This window comes from Carassius auratus, chromosome 16 (genome assembly GCF_003368295.1).
Source record: "Carassius auratus strain Wakin chromosome 16, ASM336829v1, whole genome shotgun sequence".
NCBI lineage: Eukaryota > Metazoa > Chordata > Actinopteri > Cypriniformes > Cyprinidae > Carassius > Carassius auratus.
Genome location: NC_039258.1, coordinates 25,932,458 through 25,955,936, shown reverse-complemented (window position 1 = coordinate 25,955,936; position 23,479 = coordinate 25,932,458). Strand labels below are relative to the sequence as shown.

Here is a 23,479-nt window from a genome sequence, read left to right as displayed (position 1 = left end):
CGAGACTCGAACCTGCAACCTTCGGGTTACAAGTGCAAGTCTCTAACCGTGCAAGTCTCTAACGGGTTACAAGTCCAAGTCTCTAACCAGTCTCTAGCCACAGCCTCCCCCAATAATTTTAACCCAAATTTCAATCAAAAATATTGAATGTTGATGTATTTATTTATTTTGTGACTAGCCGATGCCGCCAGTATCAGTATATTGTCCAGATTGTTCCATATCAAATGTCACAGAAGGACATGAGCAGGAAAAGCTGCCGTGCATGCATGAATGAGTCTGGGAACAGGAGTCTGGCTCATGTGGTGGTCTATTCAGACCACAAGCTTTGGTCGAACATCTCCAGAAACACACCTGGCTCATGCGTGGGTGGGCAAACCAACCATGTAATCTCTTTATATTTGAAGCAGATCCAAGGCAACAGGACACCTGCTGATTTTACAATAATTTAAGGGAAGTCAAATACTGCAGATTGGGATCAGATAAAAAATGACGGGAAGGATGCATGAGTGTATGGTTGGATGATAATAGAAAAAAATCATATAAATGTTTGTCTTTAATGTCTAATTGGTTTTATCTTGTAAAAATAAAAAAATAAAAAACATGACACATTTGGGTAAGAGATCTCTTATTTGTATTGCCAACTTGGATTTGTTTGCTGCATTGAATGCCAAATGCATTCTTTAGCCAACAGACAATGCCAACAGATCTTTTGTTTATACAACTTTTTCAATTAACATAAAAGGAAACTTTGACTTGTAATGATGTATCTTTATCATGCACAGTTTGCATCTAAATGGGGACAACTTCCAAGGCTCTTTGTCTCTAAAGGACAAGATGTTTTTTAAGATTTTCAACAAATAGAGAAACTTTACTAAACTTTAGTCTAGTTCACAAATGTCTTTTTAATAACAGTAGTAATCAAGAAATGGTGCATCATTCCTGTTTAAACCTTTTAGATTTTAATAATAAGACTTCCTAATTTCGCAGTGGGGAGTTTTAGTCCCCACTGTGCAAATGCAAGTTTAATGGACAATGGTTATTAGTCTAAACAAATGGGTAAAATTGCTGGTTGATCTGTAAGCAAAGAATATATTTGGGCAATATTTCATGGAACTAGCTGTAAATGAGCACAATCAGGGATTTAATTCAGTGAAATGCTTAAAAAAGTGACATGAAAGGGAAAAATGAACAGTACATGACTACTGAAAACTCAAACGATTGTGAAAAAGGAACCTTGGGGCTCCATGTCCTTTAGAGACTTCATCGCCATTCACAGGGAAACAGCTCAAGAAGAGAGAATGAGTTATGAGAAGCAGCACTCAAAACAATTTACTTTCACCTTTGCCAATTTTACTTAATCCGTTCATGTTATGATTACTTAAAAATTATTTAACAATGTGAACTTGATTTAATCTAGTTCATTCAACAAAAAAGTGTGTATTGTCAGCTTTAATTAAAAATTATTTGTTCAGCCAACATAACATTGTTGCGTAATAGTAACTGATTAATGAAACCAACACAGACTTGCATCTCATTGGCTGAGGATTTCTGCAGTGTATTATGGGTAATTGTTATTCTGTCACCCTCTTGGAGAAGTGTAGCACCATTAGATAGGTAGATGAGTAATACAACTCATAGCAATGAAGTTGTTCTAATAAGTTTTAGAACAAAACAAAAAACAAATGGTTTGAAATGTTGCTTTATGTTCCAAATATGTTTGTGATATAATTGATTTACTATATTTATAGAAAGGTCTGAATGAAAAGTAATATTAATCAGCTGCTCATGGTCCTAATGCAAGGGGGTGGCATTCCTAATATGGCATTATTCAAATTTTATGTCATCATTATTTAACATTTTCAGGTACAATTAACTCATTTGTTGTTTGTTGACTCTATTAAGGTTTGTTAAGTTTACTTAAACTTATTTACTTAATTATTAAAAACATTGTCCAAAACATTGCAAATTAGTTGGGCTGACACTATTAAATTAAGCTTTGCCCAACCATAGTAAATAAGTTGAATCAACCTTAATAAGTTAAGTTGACCCAGCGTAAGTACATTAAATTGGAGTAACAGAATTGCATAATGCTGAAATAAAGCAAATTAATCATGTGGAAATCCTACTAGCTGTAAGATATAACATTAAGGTTTTGCATGAGCTATCATAAGGTTGTAATTAACTGATATGTATTTTTGCTTAAAGTGTGTCTGTATGGGTGTCTACGCACATGTGCGACCATGTTTCTTTTTTTAAACCTTAGACCTTACAGAAGTCACATAATAATTCTGGAAAGTGCGTCACCAGATCAGTCTCTGCACATAGCTGTTTGTTGTGGGTCTGTAATGCCAGACCTTCTGCTGCAGGGCATATTATTACATATTCTGTTTAATTGATAGAAACAAAACTGGACCTGGCACAGACAGAGGCCTGTTTCTCTTTCTCTTAATGATTAATTAAGCTACAATGTACAGAAGGCCTAAAGGGTAAGGGTTATTTTAAGCACATCCTAGAAATAATGTAATAATTTTTCCCTATTATAATGACAAGAAAGCAAAAAACATTTATACAATAGGCATAATTAAGACATACTGGAGAATAAAATAAAAAATTAGCACGCAACACACAGAAACAAACACACACCCAAAACATTATTTAAATAAAAAAAAATGCAATGTAACCTGAATAGGCAACACATGTGGGAAACTGCACTGTAAAAAAAAAAAAGCATGTATAAATTGTGACAAATCAAAGCTGAAAAATTTAGAAATGTAGAAAAATCAATTTTTAAATCTTGATAACGAATTCAGGAAATTCAAAAAATAGGTCAAATGCAGCGTTGCTTTTGTCAATGAAAATAATGACTTAATATTGTCGTCAATGAACCTTCATCACGTGACAAAAACAAAATGAGATGCAATGTAAATGTTGGTCATGTGACGATGATTATAATTTAAAGCAATTATATATTGTGAGATGCTGAGCGCAAGAGAACAACACAGTTTGAAGTAGCTGCTCACTTAAACGATCTTGCTAGTCTCAGTCTGCTGCTTGGTGATGGCAGTGCCCTAAACGATGTTAGAATTGACTATTTCACATCCAGAGATGAAGGATCAAATGATAAAGAGGAGGAGTCCAATGAAAGTCTGTTATGTGCACAGGCGCGCTGCAAATGTAATGTACAAATTAAATTTAAACTACAAGGTTCTCTTTTCATGCTGTCCAAACATACAGGGGGTGATCAAAAGTTCAGAGGCAACGGAAAACTGTCCTCTTCATTGTAACTTTAATCTGTTTGTGTAATGATGCAATATAGCGCTCCTGACAGACATCTCTCATTCTTAAAGGGCCCCCAGCACCAATTTCATATCGCTATGCATTACTTTCATTTAGTTCAAATGGTGACAGCATGAACTAAAACATATTTAGAACACAAAATTAAAAGTAACAACCCGAACTGTGTCTGGTTATGTATTAAGTCCAGCAATAAGTCCAGAGTGGAACAGGAGAAGAATAGGAGAGCATTCAAGCTCTAATCTGTGATGTTTTATGAACGGATCCAGGTATATACACTTAATATTCAAATGTTTGCAAGTTCCTTGGGGTTATTTTGAATCTTTTACATCATGTACAGTGACTAAAATAAGACTTGTAATAATTGACTGTTGTGTTTCTATTTTCATTGCCTCACTTTAAACCCTTTTTTCCCCTCAAAATTCCATTCCTGAAAATCAAAGCTATCAGCCAACGGCAGAGAGCCATAACTTTTGTTACGTTCAAGCTGTGGACAAAATAAAAACAGTTTCTGAAAGGGCTTGAAATTTCTAAAAAAAAAAAAAGGTAACAATTTGAAAACCATGAAAAACCATGTGGTGGGTTTTCCTAGGTTTCATCACATTTTAACTTACTTTTCCTCAAAGATTGTGGATTTGTCTTTCATAGTTGTTTTCTATGAAAGACAAATCTTGAGCTCATGTTCTGGATTTTGGGTTTCACTTAGATCACGTGCTCACCATAATAAGTGCGGTTCCACATTCTCTTTGTGACAGACTCTCCTGAAGGTCGACCATGTCCTTCCGCAAGACTCTCATTTAGAGCACTGCAGTACAACATCAGACCATCATAGAAACCACCTGAGATGATGTTCATCTGAAAGAATCAAATACACAAATGAATACAAAGATGAGCAAATTCAGAATCATAACTAGGCTGGTCCTGATGGATGTGTTAGATAGATTTTCTTGACACGAATCCTACTTAGGATGTCATTTTTCTGTTGTTGTTTTTTAAATACACCTGATCTGATTTGAATCCTTCATCAAATATTTGGCACAAAAATGAAAAATGAAAGTCAGACTGCGTGAGGCACAGGGTAAAGTGCTTCATCTCTTAATCTTCTCTCCCGATCCATTCTGACCATTTGACCCCCGCAGAGATCCATTTACATGCAAATGAACACAACTGATGAGGGATTTGCTTTTTAACTGTAAAAGAGTTTTTCTTTTTAGATTTCGCTTCACTCGAGTCCCCTGTCACTTGCTAAATGTGAAATAGGACCCAGAAAAACACTTAAAGATGATCTGAGACTCTCGATTAGAATCCACAAAGCCTCAGATAAATGAAGACAGATGTGCTCATATGGCTTGTTTGTCTGGTAGCGAACAGTGATAAAAATACAGAGTTCGAGCTGAAACATCCCATGAAACGTCTCAACAAGCCCTGTTCTCTTTCACGTGTCTATGTGGAAATTTTTATCTACGTTGTTTTGAAATGCACTGTGAAATAAAGAAGAACTAAATGACCTCTCTACATGCACATTATATGTTCCCTACTCTATTAAATTCAATAAGCAGAACACACATTAAGAGAAAAATGCATCATACACATGAGCTCCATAACCAAACATATTTTTCCTTCATTAAAATGCATGGACTTTAGTCTCCTGATGGACTCTGTGAAGCTTAAATCTGTTTGACCAGAAATTAGCATGTGTACGTCACATTAATTACATATTCTGGGCCTCACACATTCATAGATATATATAATTATGTTCAACCTTTACAAAGCAGCACGATTTTTGTAGAAAGAGAGCAAAAGTGCATTATAGCCTGTTTCTTTGTGCATCATTAAGTGAATAAAGGAGAATTACAGAAAAGCTGTAAACACACATAATGCATTTTGGCTGAAAAAAAAAAAAAAAAACACTAATTTTATAATTTTTTTGTCCCTTTAAGCTCTTTATGAGAGAACCCTGGCTATAATAGAGGCACATAGAGTTTCTAGCAAGATAGAAATAAATAGTAATTTCTAGGCAAGAGAAAACAGTAGAGTCTTGGTAGAAATGCATAATAATACAACATCCAAAAATGAAATGAAAATGATAGAGCACTTCACAATGATCTTTCTTACCAAAGAATCCTTCACGGTGAAGTTGAACATCCGTTTGGCATCCGATTTTAGAACACTGACAAACTCCTTATACTCCTGATTCTGTGGCTCTAGGTAGGTCAGAATCTTCACACTCTGAAAAAATATACATAAAAATATACGATTTGTCCTAAGAGGAAGCGGTTTTAATATTTTCAAAATGTAACTGAATTTTCAACAGTCATTATTCCAGTGTTCAGTGTCACATGATCCTTCAGAAATCCTTCTATGATGCTGATTTGGTGCTCAAGAACCATTTCATATTCAACTATGCTGAAAACTTGTGCTACATAAATGAACATACATGTGTAAACCATATTTTTTGTAACAATTTAAATTTCTTTAAATGTCTCAAAATTCTACTCCTTTAACTGTCACTTTGGATCATATTAAACCATCCTTGTGGCCCTTACTGGTGCTTGAACTATTGATGAGTAGTGTATATTGTAAAATACATAAAATATTTTTCACTTACATAAAGTATGCTAAACTACTTTCTAATGCCGTCTTGTTGGTCAGTTCTGAGAGTTGTGGAAAATGCAACAGACTACCACAATCTGACTGGGACTCTAAAACATTCTATCAAAGCTGTGATTGAGACACCTGAATCAGCTCTGTAAAATACTGAAAGTATGCTCGACTATATGGTGCATTTGGATATATGACTGGTTATAATGCACTTCTCCATCATTTGATGAATAACTGACTTACATCACATTCACAGACAAATCGTAATCAAATGAACTGCTAATATTCATAAAATCCTATCAACAAACATTTAACACATTTTCTTTTCCTGACAGACTGAAGTATTTCTCTTATAATTCCCAGTTTAAATAGGAATAGTTTGTTAATTTGGCCAGGTAGTAAAATTAAGAAAAAGTATATTTATTCAACATACTGCATGTTGTGTGCAAGCATAATTTACCAAAGCTAAGCTCCAATGAGTGTCAACATGTCCTGATTTTAACTGTGCGTGGGTTCATCAGAGTGTTGGAGTTCAGACTGTTTCTCACACTCAAAACAGACGGCTGTTATCACAGTAGGAGCTGCTGAAAGCAGTTCTGTGACACCAACCGAAGCCACAGTGACCTGCAGAGCATTTGATAAGAATATGGCTCAGATTTTGAGCCCTCTGGGGCATATCAGAGATCATTATGTGTTTGAGGGTGTTTTAATGAAACACGTTGTTATTATGTCACCAGACACACTACAAAGCAACAGTAGCTGAAACTAAAAATGACTGTCTCCTGAAATTGTATCTCCTAATCTCTATTTGTTTGTCATTTATTTTCATGTTTTATGAAAGGCTTTAATCACCTGGAAGGCCTCCTTTGCAAAGACATCATCTGTGTCTCCTCTGGCCCACGGCTGAGAAGGCCTGGACTCCAAACTGCGTCCGAAGATGTCAATGTAGAAGAAGACATATTCCTCCTTAGGGAGACCTGCCCTGTGGAAGTGCACCATTAACTGCCGGAAAATATCCGGAGAACAGCATACGAACACCACTGTAATGACAAAAAGAGAGAGAGGGAGAAAAAAAAAGATATTGACATGAGAAAACTTTAGCCTCTTCATCATTCATATTTACCTTTGCTTTATATGAGATATATATAAGATATATGAGAAATATAATTTTTTTGCACTTCCATTAGCACTTTTACTTGAAATGACTTGGTAATCAATACCATAATGCCATTACCTCAGCAATTTAATACATCCAGACAGGAGTTAGCATGTGTGTGCATTTTTGGTAATGCGTGTAAATGTGTCTGTATGGTGCATTAATGCATTTATGGCTCTGGATGTGTCTGGACTGTCTGTTCTATGCTTTTAGCTTCACACGTCATACAGTACATGTTATTTATGATTCATCCACACTGCATCATATTGTTTTCCTAAACAGTACTTTTGCCTCATTTTCCAGTGATATAATATGTTTTCTTTTTTATTTAAGTATATGCATACATTAATTTGCAAGATAAATGTACATTTATGCAAAAATGCATGAAATACCAAGACTTGTTTTCAGGCAATGTATTTAAATACATTTTTACATTTATTTTATTTATTTGTTGTTTTTAAAAAAATCATTATAATGTATTATTATTTTATTTTTTTTTAGAAAAAAAATAATATTCTCAGAAAATATCTTAATATCCCATGCAGTGTTGTTTCTCAAGTAAACTTGTTTAAAAGATGTTTGTATTGGAAAATGAGAGAGAAAATTATTTTGTAGGGTTATTAAACAAAAGTTCAGATAATAAAAACATACAGATGAGAGAAGGAACCACTAACAAGAAAATAAAAGAAATCTGGACAAGAAAAAAAATGCCTCATTAACTTTGAGTGAAGTGATCACAGAGCCAGCAAGAGAAAGAGATAGAACTTGACTCAAGAACAGACAGTCATTTGCAGAGTGAGGGTAATTGCAGGAGACCTTATGCTAACATCCACATACATGTGTGTGTGTGTGTGTGTGTCTGTCTGTGCGTGTGTGTCTGCTGCTCAGTGGCACAATGTGATTTCAGTATGTGGATAATAATGAACACAAGCTGAGAGATGAATTTAGATTTTTTTAGAAGAGTTCTGGAAATCTACAGCGGGTAAAGTAAGTATTGAACGCATCATACTTTTTACATTCACACTTAGCAGATGCTTTTATCCAAAGCAACCTATTATTATTTTTTTTTAATTAAATAATAAAATAAAACAGAGAGAATAGAAAAAGAAAAGAGCAAGCTAGTGTAAGAGCCCTTTTTTGCTTTTGTTAATTATAATAAAAAAAAGGAATAGATAGAATAGAATAGAAAAAGAATAGAGAAGCTAGTGTTAGTTTTTTTTTTTTTTTTTAAGAAAAACAAGTTAGTAAGTGAATAGAATGCAAGTCTAAAAGGGGCACATTTTTTAAGAGTAGAATTAGAATTTTTGTGATCTCTAACCCAGAATAAAGCCTGCTCCGGAGAAGGGTGGCCGTGTAGCATAAGAGACCTTAGTGATAAAGCCTGCTCTAGACCAACCCATCTTCTTGAACCCGAAAACTCAGTGTTTGCTTAAACTAAATACAAACTTAAAATCTGACTGAAACTGTGTGGCACTACATTTTGGATGTTACCCTCTCACACCATCAGAATAAAAAACACTTATGGACAGAAATGTTTTCAGTCTGCAGGCTACTGAAGTCTAACATAACTGTGAAATATAAAAAGTCCTACTGTGAGTGAGTCAGAGGTTCGAGATCAATACTGAACTACCATAGAACCAGACCTTTACATCTGCCCACATGACTTTCGCCTTGACAAAACCCATCACTCTGACAAGGACGAAAGAAATAGAAAGAATGAAGAAACAACTAGGATGTGCAAAATGCAGGTTCAATCAAATATCAGACTGTATAATTTGTGCACTCTTCTGATGCCAATGATGCAAATTGATCTTTCTGATTTCTGATTTCCCCAGTTTATGATAGATCAGGACCCACAAGAGCGACTGCATCGACTTCATTTTTGCTATGATTATGAAGGCATGTCCATAGGATAAAAGCAATTTTGTTTTAGAAAGAGAACATCAGGTGTGAGAAGCAACCGGTCAATGAGATAAAACAGTCCATTACACACTCAAATGCACATCATTATCAGATAAAGCCCTTGAGAGAGGCTGCTGGCAGATATCCAACCTAAGAGAGGGAAACACTATTTTCAGCGCTGTTATACATTAACTAGCACTGAGCAAATGAGTTCTTAGTTTTTCTAAGATGCACACGTAACATTCCTGAACAATACAGTATTTTCCCTGGACAGGAGTGACAGAACATGAGCGGGTGTTTTTGTAGGCCAAAGAGAGTTTAATGTACACAGTGTCTACTAAAACTATACTGTGGATGGGTAGTTGACATTACATGACATCTTATACTTAATATAAACCTCTTTTTAATAGGACAATTTAAATACTCATTTGTCACACCACAACTATTTAAATTTATACATAATTAATTAATGCATTTGCTACCTGCTGATTATGTGCCAAAAAAGGCTAGTTTCCTGTTGATTTAAATGCTCTTATACCACTTAATAACATACATTTTAACTTAACCAGCTATACTTGTTGACTAGTCAAATGAATATTACATTTTTAAATTAAACTGTATAAACATGGGCTCCTATTCTTATTAAAAAAAATTAAAAAACAGGAAGAGAAAATAAGCTGAGAAAAGAAAACTCCTGAGTTGTACAAATATATCTACAAAAGAATTGTCTGTCATTTCAAAACTATGCACTCCATTATATCACCACACCAACCGGACCATGAGCGAGAGGGAGTCTGCCCTCTCAACAAGAGCTAATCACAGCCCTTCTTGCATGAAATCAAATGAGGAAGTACGTTGTAATTGCAATCGCGAAAAATGGCCGCACACTGCACTCAAACGATAATGATGGGCTCAGCTCTGAAAATGTGATGTCGTTCTCCAATACAAATGTGCCTCAATTACAGTAACTGCTCCAATCAGGGAAAAAGTGATTTTCTTTTCTTTCTTTTTTTTCTGCATTTAAGGAAACCAAGATTGGTTGTGTTCTCTGAAAATAACACCATTAAGACATAACTTTGTGTTTGCATGCACATCAGCGTATGCTCTTCTCTTGCGGTTTGTTTTATTCTGTCTTCTCTATTCTGTCAGTGAATATACAGTATGTAAATGTTTGATCCATCATAGCAGACTGTTAGGCTCCAATCCCAAACTGACTCTGATACTATGTACCACAATGCAGAAATTGAACTGTTAAGTTTAAGCTGTTCTATACTTTCCTTTAACCCATAATTCAAGTGCTTCAGTACATTTTCTTTTAAAGGATATTGACATTACAGTTGCACAGCACTCCAAGGCTACAAAAAAAAAAAAAAACCCATCAGAGCAATTACAACAGGAAATAGCAGCAGTTCTATTGATCTGGATGGAATCCTTGAAGCCTATTTTCTCACATATCTGTTGAGCATGAAGGGGGAGGAGACAGGGACATGAGAAGGCTTCATCCATGCTCACATATTTAGATATTTGACAAGATAATCCATAGGGCTGAGTGATCTGACAGAAGATGAAAGAAATGGAGTGATGTGTTCAGATTCACTCTACAAGCATCTAGAATCTTACTGTGAGAGAGAAGACGTCGATTATCACAATGATGTCAATTCTACAGCATCAAACAGGGTGGAGAGAAAGTGAAGGAAAGCTTAAACCACAACTCTCACAAGAGATTTCTGCTTGGCATTGCACAAAAAAAAATATAAATGAGATGGAAGGGCCTGATAGGGTTTAAAGGGACGGCATCAGCATTTATGGATGTATATGAATGTTAATATATTATTTATTATATGAAATGGCTCACCAGGAGTACCTCTTATTACCACTTGTTATGCTAAATATTGACAAAATTCACTTTTAGAATTAGGGGTGGGCGATATGACCAAAATCATATAATCATATAATACCATAGAAATGTAATCATTCTTGTCACCAGTGTTGATATCAGGAAAAAACTAATAGCCCAAATAATAATAATAAAAACAAACTCAAGCTCACTGAAGACAAGATATCAGTCAGCAATTAACTGATATCCTATTAGAAACTAATTATGAGCAATAGGACAACAACAAAAAACACGGTAAAACTAATAAATAACAAATACATACAATGTACAGTACAAAGTAATCAAATGTAGCTATAAAACAATGCATATTCTTCACTGTGTAAATTAAATATATAGGCCATATATAGGGCTATTTCTTATTTACCAAAGTAATTTAGTCAAGAGCAGCGAGAGATTTTCTAAATGACAGACAGCAGGAATATTAGACTGCTGAGCTAAGACCAGTGTTATTTTAAAAGTAATGCATTACAATATTGCATTACTCCCTAAAAAAAGACCAGACCACTAATAACATTACTTTTTTATGGAAAGTAATGCATTACATTACTTTTGCATTACTTTCGCGGTACTTTTTAAATATAGAATATTGTTTTTAATATAAGAAGTTCTCTTTATAGCAAATGTAAAAGCCCTTTCGTTCATGTGTGATGAATAAACCTCAGGCTGAAGGAAATGTAAATACACGTCTGTGCAGTAGAACACAGGAGAAAATTTTTAGTTTATCTAATGTCATTTTTGCTTATTATTATGGTTGAACTGAATCATCAAAGGTCAGCAACAAAGACATTGTTAATAAAATGGGATTAGATAGACTTGTGTTATTAAACATATTTAATTATTGCAGTTTTCATATGTGTGTGTGTATTTAACAGTTCAAGGCCTATAAAGCTATGAGCACCGTCTTCATGTGCGCACACCTCTCTGACAGCATCTCTCAGTCAGTGCATGCATATAGCAAAATTTGTTCTCTTTTGCTGCTGATTGCATTTAAATGGCTTAAAATCACTTGTTTTAAACCACAATGCATAAAAGCATGTGCAAACAATATTCGTGACCATGCAGTACAGCTACATTAACGTCAGCGTGTAACCGCAACAGAAAGGAGAGTCCAAAATCTCTACCTGTTGACAATTTTCCAGTTAATCGTGTCTACCGGTATATCACTCATCCCTATTTATAATACAAACATGTCAAATTTTCAGTATTTATTTCTTGAAACAGAATAAAAACACACTGTTGGCTCATCTTACACTACACCGATTTTCGTCCAATCAAATGTTCCCTAGAACGAAAGTCTGCTTAACATAAACCTAATTTTTGACAGTAAGCCACTAAAAACAGGTTCTGGCATTGATTGTAAAAATAAACTCATTTCGGTCACATTTCTCTTCTAATGCTGTTTAACACAAGACAGTGTAAGGTTACAAATTCTATTAGCGCAGGAATCTGTGTGATGTAAGGGAGGCCTGCCTAACATTACCTCATTCTAGAGGATGTGAGGTCATTGTTTTAATAAAACGAACCTGTCCTGCTGTCATGCAGAGGACATTATGACTTGAGTATTCTGTTCAAGAGGGGGTAGATTCAAGGCCAATATAAAGACAAGCTTTCTCCTCCGTGAATGATGCTTTTGAAATGTTTGGGTTTAAGTCTGGAGGTGTTCAGTTACTCTGCATTACATCTAAAGGTCAGAAACGATGAGAGATATCGACTTGAAATATCAAAATACAGCACATTCCTTCAGTAAGCAGAGAAGCAGTACTGGGTTTATAAAAGGGCATGTAACACTTGTACAAATTTGTGTAGTTTTCTTCACATCCTTCGCTTCCCCTCAGTTCAGATTAATTTTTAAGCTGATCCAGATGGATGGAAAAGCAGGGAGAAGCGGAGCTTGGCCTTGTGGGTAGTTTAGTTCAGCATGGACGCTCTTGTGCTCTGCAGCCATGGCGACAAGAGGGCAAGAAGCTCTAGTCACAAACATTGGCAATTTAGAGATGCTACCACTCTATCAGGAGAGGAATTATCAAAAAAATTCCATATGAGCTCAACTTTTTATGAAGAGCTCATGCAGATCTGTTTGTCCGGACTCAGAACTGTATGTTCTTGATCAGAATTCAAGACTTCCAAAATCTGGGTCAGGGGCCTGTAACCCAAATCTTCTTGAGATCCTCTTTGATGCTGGTTTCCACCATGTGCAGAATCAGGTGTGATTGAAGTGATTGGGTACATGGAGAAATTAAACCAGAGGAGCACAGTCCTCATCAACAGAGGAGCTTTGAAGTGTGTGTGTGTGTGTGAGAGAGAGAGAGATTGATGTTGAAGCACCTGCTGACTTCTGGCCATTAACAACCTTGCTGTGCTGGAGATTTTATCCAGAAGCAAAGCAGCAGCTAAGTGCACATCACTTCAGCACTGCAGAGAGAGAAGGAGTCTAAAAGGTTAAGAATGAGTGTGCATTTGTTGCTGGGTTTGTGTAATGGTGTGGGAAAATAACAAAAATAAATAAATAAATAAATCAGGATTCGAACACCAAATGGACGTCCATGGCTGTAATTACGTAATTAGTTAGTTGAATGTCCAAGAGACAAGCATTCTGAATCTCCAAACGAGAGAGCACTCCCATGGAAAACTCCAACACAAGAGCAGGAATACATTAGAGATTCCACTCTCATGGCAGGTGGTGCGTCTCCACGTGTTGTCTTCCTGCTGCTGATGATGCGAGGATGTTTTTATAGGGTTGAGGGGAAAGAGGCAGGAGGTGGGGAAGGGCATTTCAGCTCTTCTGAGATCTCCGGAAAAGGTTACGGCTCCACAGGTAATCCCAACATGTCAATCAGTCAGAAAGACCCCAAAAACATTGCTGCAAAAATATTATATCGATCGTCTGTCCCCAAAAGTTAATTTAAGGACACATTGATGTCAGGCAGATCATTATTTTCAGATTGTGGTCGACATCCGATGGCCAGTTCTTTAGTATTCTGTCTAAATCATTTGTGACTTTAAGCATCACAACATTAGAATGTTTAGTATGAAAAATTAAAACTAATCAAATATTTGTTTTAATTCTTCCTAAAGATAACATTCACCAAATACTATAAAACTATTACGTTTTTTAAGATTATCTTTAAGTGAGCATTAGATGATGGCAAAATTTCAAATTTTTAAAAAATGAATCCAAAAAGGCAAATCGTCACAAAACATAAATAGTGAAAAACCATCCAACAATAACATCAGCCAATCCCATGAATTAATAAACATATAATACTGGCTGACGACAGAATGTACAAGTAGATGACACTGTTAAGTGTACTCAAAACGAACTGAAATGTAATACTTCTTCTATGACACAGACCCTAATCTGACCCATTACGATCGGCCAAGCTTTTGTCTGTCCTCCAGAGAGAGCAAAGAAATTTGGTTGGACTTTACTGCTGGTGTTTTATGAGCGCAGTGTTTTACATCATGAGGTTGATTGTATTTTTCACTTTGTGGGTGATCGTAAAAATGGGATATTGCTGATGCTATCTCCTGAAAACACATCCGGATGTGCTTTGCTTATAGGAGTCTGTCTTGAAAAGCTTCTATGACATACAGTACATGCAGCCTCCACCTAAGACATCTTCCTGCTGCTTCATTCATTTGACTTTTTATGTGTTAGTACCACATTACATTTCTTACTAACTGTTCATTCAGTGACTCAACAGAGCATCCAATGACTAATGATGAACCATTCAAATCTACCAGTTAGAATTAAAGACTGAATAAACTCACTGAATGAATGCAAACTCTGTATTTGCAGGAAATGCCAACAGATCAGATAATGTGTGCTAAATTTCTTGCATGCTCACAGGGGTTATGACCTCTGTTAATAAATGTTGTTTGGTTGACATTTTTATGTCCCGATGGGACTCGAAAAAAGGCTTAAAGCACATTTTACCCATTAAAAACTTTTAGATACAGGTTTCCCAAGGTCCCCTTTGCGGAAGAAGCATTAATCTGATCCCGAGGTCAGAGCACCAAGGAATAGTTTACTGCAGAGATAATAACAAACTAAATTTTGTGATGCACTACATAGTTCCTATAAAACTGAATCTCCTGCTGCTTGTCAGTGCAAGTACTCTGACATTTTGAGATGAGGTGCTCATAAAAGAAAAGATAAAAAATTATATATAGTAGTTACGCCAATAGAAGTTGTTCAATAATGGCTGAGAAAATCAACAAAAATATTCATACTCTAAACACTGCCTGTTTCTCTGACCTTCTCCTTCACTCCTTGTCAGTCATAATTTGCATATTATACTAAATTATTATAAAGTTTGTCCACATGCAATTAAACCAATTTGCCTTGAGCAGCACCTCTTGCAGCATTTCAGTCTTAATGATGGAGAGCAGTACAAATCAAGCTCGGGGAAAATATGCAGTCACTCAATGAGACCTTTGAACTCACTCTTACAGTTCCTTGTGGTAGAAGAAGCTTCTAGCATCAATTTGATATACTGACACTATTACAAATAAACAAATGAATAATTAAACAAATATATATACTGTACTGTACAATATTTTGTACATTTCCTAATTCCTACCATAAATATATAAAAACTTAATTTTTGTTTAGTAATATGCATTGCTAAGGACTTCATTTGGACTACTTTAAAGGCAATTTTCTCCATATTTAGATTTTTTTCTTTTTTTTGCACCCTCAGATTCCAGATTTTCAAATAGTTGTATCTTAGCCAAATATTGTCCAATCCTAACAAAATATTGAAAAATTGACATTTAAGTTTTGTGCTCAAGAATTTTCATTTTCTTACATAGACACACACACATTTTCTGTAAACATTTAAAGGCAAAAATGAAAATTCTGGCATCTCATAACCCTCATGTCATTTCAAACCCATATGCCTAGAAAACACAATTAACACATCAACATTCGATCCTATTTACTTTCATTATATGGACTGAAAAACACTGAGACATCCTTCAAAATATCTCCTTTTGTATTTTTTAGAAGGTGAAGTCATATAAGTTTTGACTTTTTCTTCCACAGAAGAAAGTCTTTGTCTTTTCTCTGCTATTTTGCAATTATTTTCTGCTCTAGCATCTGTATGACTCTTCTTGGGCACTTGAAATTCAGCATTATGGCACTGCTATTATAATGGCCTCATGATAAAAGGTTTTCCTCATTTGTGCATCCCAAATTTGACTTCTGACCTCAGTGTCATATCTAGGAGTCAGCTGGTATGGAGACAACGTGTTAAGTGAGGCTAAGTGGATTTTAAAGTCCCGATCTTAGAAGTACTGGACATGCATTAACACAAGGCCAGATGCCAAATGAGATGCAGACTGTTCTAGCAAAGCAACAAAAACAAGCCACTCACCTCTTCCACCGTCCTGGATCTTGTGCATGAGCTCGGAATAGTTAACCGGCCCTTTGTTCTCCTCGAATACTAGGTCCATGGTGGTGATGTTGTCCTCATGCATCTCTGTGTAAAGCCCCTCCAAGGCAAAGTAGCAGGCCCTTTCTCCCATTTTGGTATCACTAAACATCAGCAGGGTGTGCTGGTGCCACCCAAAATGCTTGTAGAGGTGGAGGGCATACTCGCCTAGTTTCTTATGTGTGGGGCCCGTGTTGGTGATGGAGGTGTACATCTCCATCTGCATGAAAGCTACAGCAGGGGCCCCTGCCGTGATCATGGGGAGGCCCCAATGAGCGGTGAACAGCCCAACAGGGGAGGAAGTGTAGTCACAGCCGGGCCCTATGAAAGCCCACGGGTTGTGTTCGAACTTCAGGTCTACGGCCATGAGGGGGGCAATGGACTCTGAACAAATACCTTCCCCATTCTCGCTGTTGGCGAAGATGTGCCGGACGTGGTGCCGGGGCAGAAGGGTGGGGTCAGCATTAATGCGAGCAATGGCACGGTCCAGTGCAGGTCCCACACGAGGCCATGCCCAGGGGTAGGACGTATTATGCTGAGGGAGTATGACAGCCAGTATGATGTCATCGGTGTGGTTGTGCACGGGTCTGCGGGACCCTTGGTGTCTGCTGGTCTTGGTCCAGATCGACAGGGTCCCACAGCACAGCAGGATCAATAGGAGCAGAAACGACCTGCCTCCACCGAACCAGAGCAACAGACTCATATCACTGCCGCTCAAGCTTCCAACTGATCAGGAACACTAAACACAGAAAGAGATCATATGAGATCCCATTGTAAATCTATTAATGGGTTATTTTTAGACACATTTCAAATACACATTGAAAACAGAAAGGTATTTGGAAAGGGTTTTTGGAGATTTTGCTGTTTGACTAATGCACTCATTCTATACTTGGGTCAGTGAAAGTATAGCATATTTCCAAATGACCAAATCTTATTTTCACTTCTGAGAAGAAATTTCATTACCCTTGTCTTGTACTTTAGACTTTTTCTTAAATATATCCAAACCTTACAACACATTTTCACTCACATATAATTGCACAACAGCCAACCATAGCATACACGCAGAATTAAAAAAAGGAAGAAAACTAGATTAAACCTTCTGTGTTCAAAGTAGTTTCATTGTCTTTTCTTCAAGAACTTACTCCCGGCTGAATTTATCTTATCGCCTGCACATTTCAAAAGATCGAACAGAAAGCATTTTATATTGCAGGCTCAAAATTTGAACAACAGTCACCATCACTGGTTGGTTATGATTGAGAAGAGACAACGCAGGTTATGAGGGGGAAAAATTTAATAAAAATAATTGTGTGTGGCGGGGGAGGGTGTACTTTAGTCAATTTTTAAAGAGGAATGTATAATACACAAACTGTCCATATTTGGCTAGCTGCTAGCAAGTCATAGATAGAGTTGTGCCAACATTATTACACATTTTAATTTATACAACAATAAATGTTCTATTAACATATGTTAGTTCATGGTAGTTTATGCAACTAAAAATAATAAATTGAAGCTTATTGTAAAGTGCTACCAGACGTTACAATCTAAAAATGCTGTTTTATATTCATAAAAAAAATATTAATATCATGCAACTAAAGTTAATACAAAAAATACACAAAATAAAAATAATACAAACTTGATAAATGACAGAAATACTTCACAGACATTCAATTACAGCTATAAATAAACCTCATGCCTGTAGAAAACATTAAAATGAATTTCCTTTGAAAATCAGTTGCTCTCAAATGGTGGGTTGCAAAAAATAAGAGAAATACACGGAGCACTGAGGGGGAAGAATACAATGCAAATAACAGAATACAAATACACATTTAATCATGCTTTTTGATCTCTTTAAATGTTGTGCATCAGACTCTAAGATGTTTTGCCAGAAATGAACCTGTCACTTGGTAGAAAGCTAGCCAAATCTAGTCAGATGCCAGCATGGACAGCTTGAGTGATATGTGCTCATCTTTGAAAAGAAACTAAAGTATAAGAAAACACAACTTAACTATGTAATAAATGCAGTTTTGTCACGTCCAGTGTAAACAGTCCTTAAACAAAACTAGTGGAGAAGCACTGATCTAAAATGTAATCACATAGTAAAAAATAAACTAACTACATATCAATTTCCAAACAAGCAGAACAGAAAACTCTCTTAAGTACCTTTTATACATGGTGTCTTTTGGTCTCCTCAACATGAGCTGATACAATCCTGTGACAGTCCACTCAGCACAGCACAAAACACATCGCTGCCTCAGTGAAACTCATCCCCACAGGCTGACTGTGTGTCATTCAGAGTGCCAAGAGCAGCAGTGAATTTCTCAAATCACATTACCTCACAGAAAGCTCCACCTCATCTCCGTGTCGAGCTGCATTCTCTGCCATGCTCCAGGGTTCTGAGGGTATGAATGCCTCTCAGCTGCAGTTACTGCCGGCAGGAAGAGAGAGAGAGAGAGAGGGAGGGAGTGAGAGAGGGAAGATCAGCCCTGATGGGTTTTAATGCATTCTCTCTTCTCTATCCAAGTAAGGTAAAGGTTGACCCTTTGGTCAGAGAAGTACTTCCAAATGTTCCCAGCTATAAAAAAAATCCACAATGTAAACACACTTCTAATTTCAAATCAGAGGAAATCAATGGCATCAAAGTCCATTAGCTTCTACTATATTGAATAACCATAGCTGAGTATTACCTACAAGAAATAAGAGGTCCAGGTTTGGCTAGTTAGTAAGAACTCTTTCTCTATTAGTGACTATTCAAAAGTGAACTAAACATTAAACAAAGAGTAAAACATGTGTTTGACAGTTAAAAATAATTAAGACTTTTTAATGTTTTTGAGAGAAATATGTCCACCAAGCCTGCATTTATTTAATAAAAAACAGCAAAATACAGCACTATTGTGTAACATTATTACAATAAAATATATCTGTTTTATAATCAAATATTTTACAATGTAATTTCAGAAAATTTTCAGCAGGTACTGAACTTGTGCTTAATTGTTATTGGTGGACAATTGCTAATAATGGTTCTTATTTTTTCAAATGTTGAAAAGTTTTTGCTTCTTAATATTTCAATGAAAACTGTGGTACATTTGTTGTAACATTTTACATGTCTTTACTATCCCTTTTGATCAATTATAACGTGTCTTTAATGAATAGAAGTATTGCTAATAATCAGAAATGTTTCTTGAGCACCAAATTTGCATATTACAATTGTTTCACAATATTGCCGTTTTACTGTATTTTTTATAAAATAATTGCATCCTTGGTGAGCAAAAGATTCTTTATAAAACACAATTTAAAAATAAATTTAATTATTATAAACTTCTGACCTGGATATGTCACTACTGTCTACTTCATTAAAACATAGTAGATATTTTACCAGTACCTAATTATGATATAGTACAATTTGATTCAATTCTCAACGACAATTAAAGACTATTGATTTAAAAATAGACTATTTTTCATAATACATTAATGTTTATTTACACAACCTGAAATGTTACGAATGTATTAGCATAATGCATGTAGAAATTAATGCTGTTGTCGATGTATCATGCAGGGGTGCTTCATGATCACTAGTGTATTACATTAACGTTAACAAATCAAACCTTAATGTAAAGTGTTAAAAGAGTTCTCCAGGATTAATGTGGAAATATTTTTTGTTGTTTCACAAAGGTAGACCTTACTGTGTCTTAGTAAGTACAGGGCTGAAAGTGGTGGTCCATATGGCCACAGCAGTGAGGTTACATAGGTTTAAATGCGTTTGTGAGCTGATATCACTTCACTGTCATTTGTTGTGACCCTTATGAGAGGCAGGTCAGAGCAGTTTCCAGCTGCCCAGCAAGATGTGCCCCTATGGGTCAGGACAAGCTCTATCTACTCTCCACACATTTTGAGGTCAATCTCTGCTAACCTTCTTCAGCTGAGTGTTTGTGTCTCTGTGGAGCTGCATAGTGTCTCATTGGTTTCTGTAACTTGAGTTCTGCACAACTCTGACATTTATATTCAAAGTCAGCCATTAACAGTTTTTTAATGGAATGTCCCAACAATAGTCATATGCATGTCGCAGATCTCAATGTTAATTACGGGTAATTCTATAGAAATTAGAATTAGATAACCTCTTTTTTTGTTGTTGCAATACATTTACAGGGTGTATAATTGTTTATGGTAGTGATTCCCAAACAAAAGTACAAAGATCAGCAGATTCAAGGGAGTATTTGGAAAGTATGTGATGCTTTGCTTTGTTAAATAAATAATAATATTAATAAAACAAAATTATGATTCATATTATGCTTTTTTGGTTCCTTTTTTAAGCAGGAATTCACAATTAAAATGATGGTTGATAAATAATTAATGTTATGACCAGATTAATGTTATGGCCAGTAGCCAATAAATGGCTGATACAAAAAATCTATATTTTTTTGTCTAAATAAATTTAAAACAAATGTTTACTACAAAAACTGATGTAAAAGGATTCATTTATTAAATAAAAGGATGTTATTTACATTTCCATAATGTAAAAGTACATTTGGGTATAGCATTATAAATGTTCAGTGTGAAAAATGGATATTCATTTTGAGATTTGCTGATGACCACATTTAACATTGTTATTAATATACAATTATTTTGTTAAATTATTTGTTTTTAAAGATTAATTTAACTTGTCAGATTACAGCAAAGGTAATCTATGCAGATTCTTTTTTAATTGCACCCAAAGAAAACCTGCAGTGCATTAAAACTATTGGACAGGAAGATCTAAAATGTATCACTGCATCTAAACCAACTACATGTTTATTAGATCCTGTACCCACAAAAAAATGAAAGAGTTGTTAACTGTAGCAGAAGAAACACTTCTCAATATTATTGACTCATCGTTTTCTCTATGTCCCGTCCCAAAACCATTAAAGCTGATGGTTATTAAGCCTTTTATTTAGATACCACAACTGGCAAATTACAGACCAATTCTTCTGTTTATATCAAAACATTTAGAAAAAGTTGTCTCTGCTCAATTGTACTGCTTCCTGCAAAAAAAATATTACATTTTGGAAGAGTTTCAGGCCCCATCATAGAACAGTTTTCCAATTGCTATCACTTTGTCTTTACAGGGAATTATCTCAATTAAATTCAGTAAAGTATGGAGTGCTACAAGGATCTGTCCTAGGCCCTCTGATATTTTCAACATGTTTGCCCCTTGTTAATATTATTAGAAAAATACGGTTTAAGTTTCCATTGTTATGCTGTTGACACTCAACTGTATATTTCAACATGACCAGATGAAACTTCTAAATTATCGAAGCTAACAGGGTGTATTAAAAATGTTAAATAGTGGATGACCAATAATGTTCTTTAAAAATTCGGATAAGACCAAGATATTACTTATTGGACCAAAAAACAGTACACAGAATCTCATAGATTACAACTTGCATCTAGACAGATGTACTGTTATTTCCTCTACAGTAAAACAAAATTGGGTGCTACTGAATAACAGACAGCAACTTGTCTTTTGAAAATCATATTTTCCATGTTGTAAAAACAGCATTCTTCCATCTAAGAAACATTGCCAATCTATGAAACATTACCTGTTTCTGATGCAGAAAAGCTAGTTCATGCATTCATGATCTCTAGACTGGAATTTTTCTCTATTACTTTGTCTGTTTCTGCCAAGGGATTGGAATCCCCTGGTAACTAGAAATTACACAAAATTCAGACATTAATTACCTGATTTTTATCTGACATTTCTTCCATATGGACATCAATTGAGATTCAATTGGTAAGCTATTACTAAATATAATGTAGAAACTAAAATTTTCTGTAAAGCTGCTTTGCAAGGATTTGCTTTGTTGAAAAACTTGAAATAAAAAATGATGAAACACACATGCACAATTTTGCTAACTAGCCAACACTTTATTATAAATAATATTGAAGAAAAATAAAACTTGGCAGATAATTAATATGGTATTGATATATTGTGAATCCCTATTTTTAAGGAAATAAATCAATAATGGGTTCAAAGTTTATAAATTGAGTGATACTCTTAGGAGAATACATGTGCTGTTTCACCTACAGAATTGTTTGTTGTTTAAGAGATACTTTTAGAACATTTATGAAGAATATTTTCAATATTTAAAAAGAAACAATTCTGGATGAGGTCAATAAAAAGGTATGTTGAGCATTACTGATGAGACTGTCAGGATCCAAAAAAACAAATTAAAACGGTTAAGAAACTCTGCTTTAGGAACAGGAGATGTTTAAAAAGAAAGACCCAAGCTGAACTCAGATCAGTGTTTAGTCAGTTCTAGATTTGTCCTTCATCCCCCTTCAGAGAGCCCCGGGATGGTCAGATGGATAGAATTACCAAAACAGGATGCAACACAATAGCATCTCCCTCCCTCTCTCTTCCAACATTTCCCTTTCCATCGTCTATCTCTATCTCCATATTTCATTCCTTTATATTTATTCCCTTATTTAAGTGAAGCAGAAAATGAGACAGAAAAACCAGGGAGCTTGTTCAGTCTAGCACACAGCAGACAGGAAGCAGTATTGGACCGACAATGATCTTGTCAAATGTGTCAAACACACATACATAATAGAGCTGCTCTTGTGCTTTTTGCCATTGTGTAAACACACCTTAAACTGAAATCATTGCTGGTCCTAAAGCAGGAAAGCTCCTGGATACATAGCAGCTCCCATCTTCGCTCTCTTTCTCATTCTGGTGAGCAGCAGGAAATGACAGCAGCTGGACGTGCTCATGTTACTTTGAAATAGAACTGCAAGAAGAAAAAATATAGAAGTATAAACATTTTCAATAAATACACACAATGAGCTTTACATGCACTAGTGGGAACTAAACATATCTATTATAGTTTAGCAAATGCTGGACCCTAGTCTGCTAATCAGATCTGCCCCACTCAGACAAAAGGCTAATGAATGATACTCCTTTTATCAGCCGTTCTGAAAAACTGACCTACTTCTTGAGATGTGCGGTTCACACCATTTGTACTCACACAATGCGTTTCCATTTTGGCCTTGAAAATGTTTTTAAAGCCCCACCAGAAAACCAAAATCCATGCATTTTCTAAAAATGTACTATTGTAATATGAGTGAAAACATGATCACTGTTGTATAAAGGATTGAAATCGTTGCACTTATTAGATTTTTGCTACACATCAGTATTGCCAATTGGTCATCTTGCAGGTTAGG

At 35.5% G+C, this 23,479-nt stretch overlaps 1 protein-coding gene across 2 annotated transcripts in view; it reads right to left on the bottom strand.

Annotated features, from left to right (window-relative positions):
• The window catches only part of LOC113116621 (atrial natriuretic peptide receptor 1), a 36,452-nt gene extending 17,746 nt beyond the window's left edge, over nt 1-18,706 (bottom strand). The window contains exons 1-5 of one of the 2 annotated variants that reach the window (XM_026284868.1): nt 18,618-18,706; nt 16,229-17,024; nt 6,748-6,935; nt 5,410-5,523; nt 4,014-4,149 (exon numbers count right to left, since the gene is read on the bottom strand). In XM_026284868.1, coding sequence (XP_026140653.1) covers nt 4,014-4,149; nt 5,410-5,523; nt 6,748-6,935; nt 16,229-16,988 — 1,198 coding nt within the window. In that variant the 5' untranslated portion in view covers nt 16,989-17,024; nt 18,618-18,706. Of the gene's footprint in view, nt 1-4,013; nt 4,150-5,409; nt 5,524-6,747; nt 6,936-16,228; nt 17,025-18,445 lie in introns of both variants that reach the window. The other variant, XM_026284867.1, reaches the window with a different exon arrangement.
• Between the last annotated feature and the right edge of the window lie 4,773 nt (nt 18,707-23,479).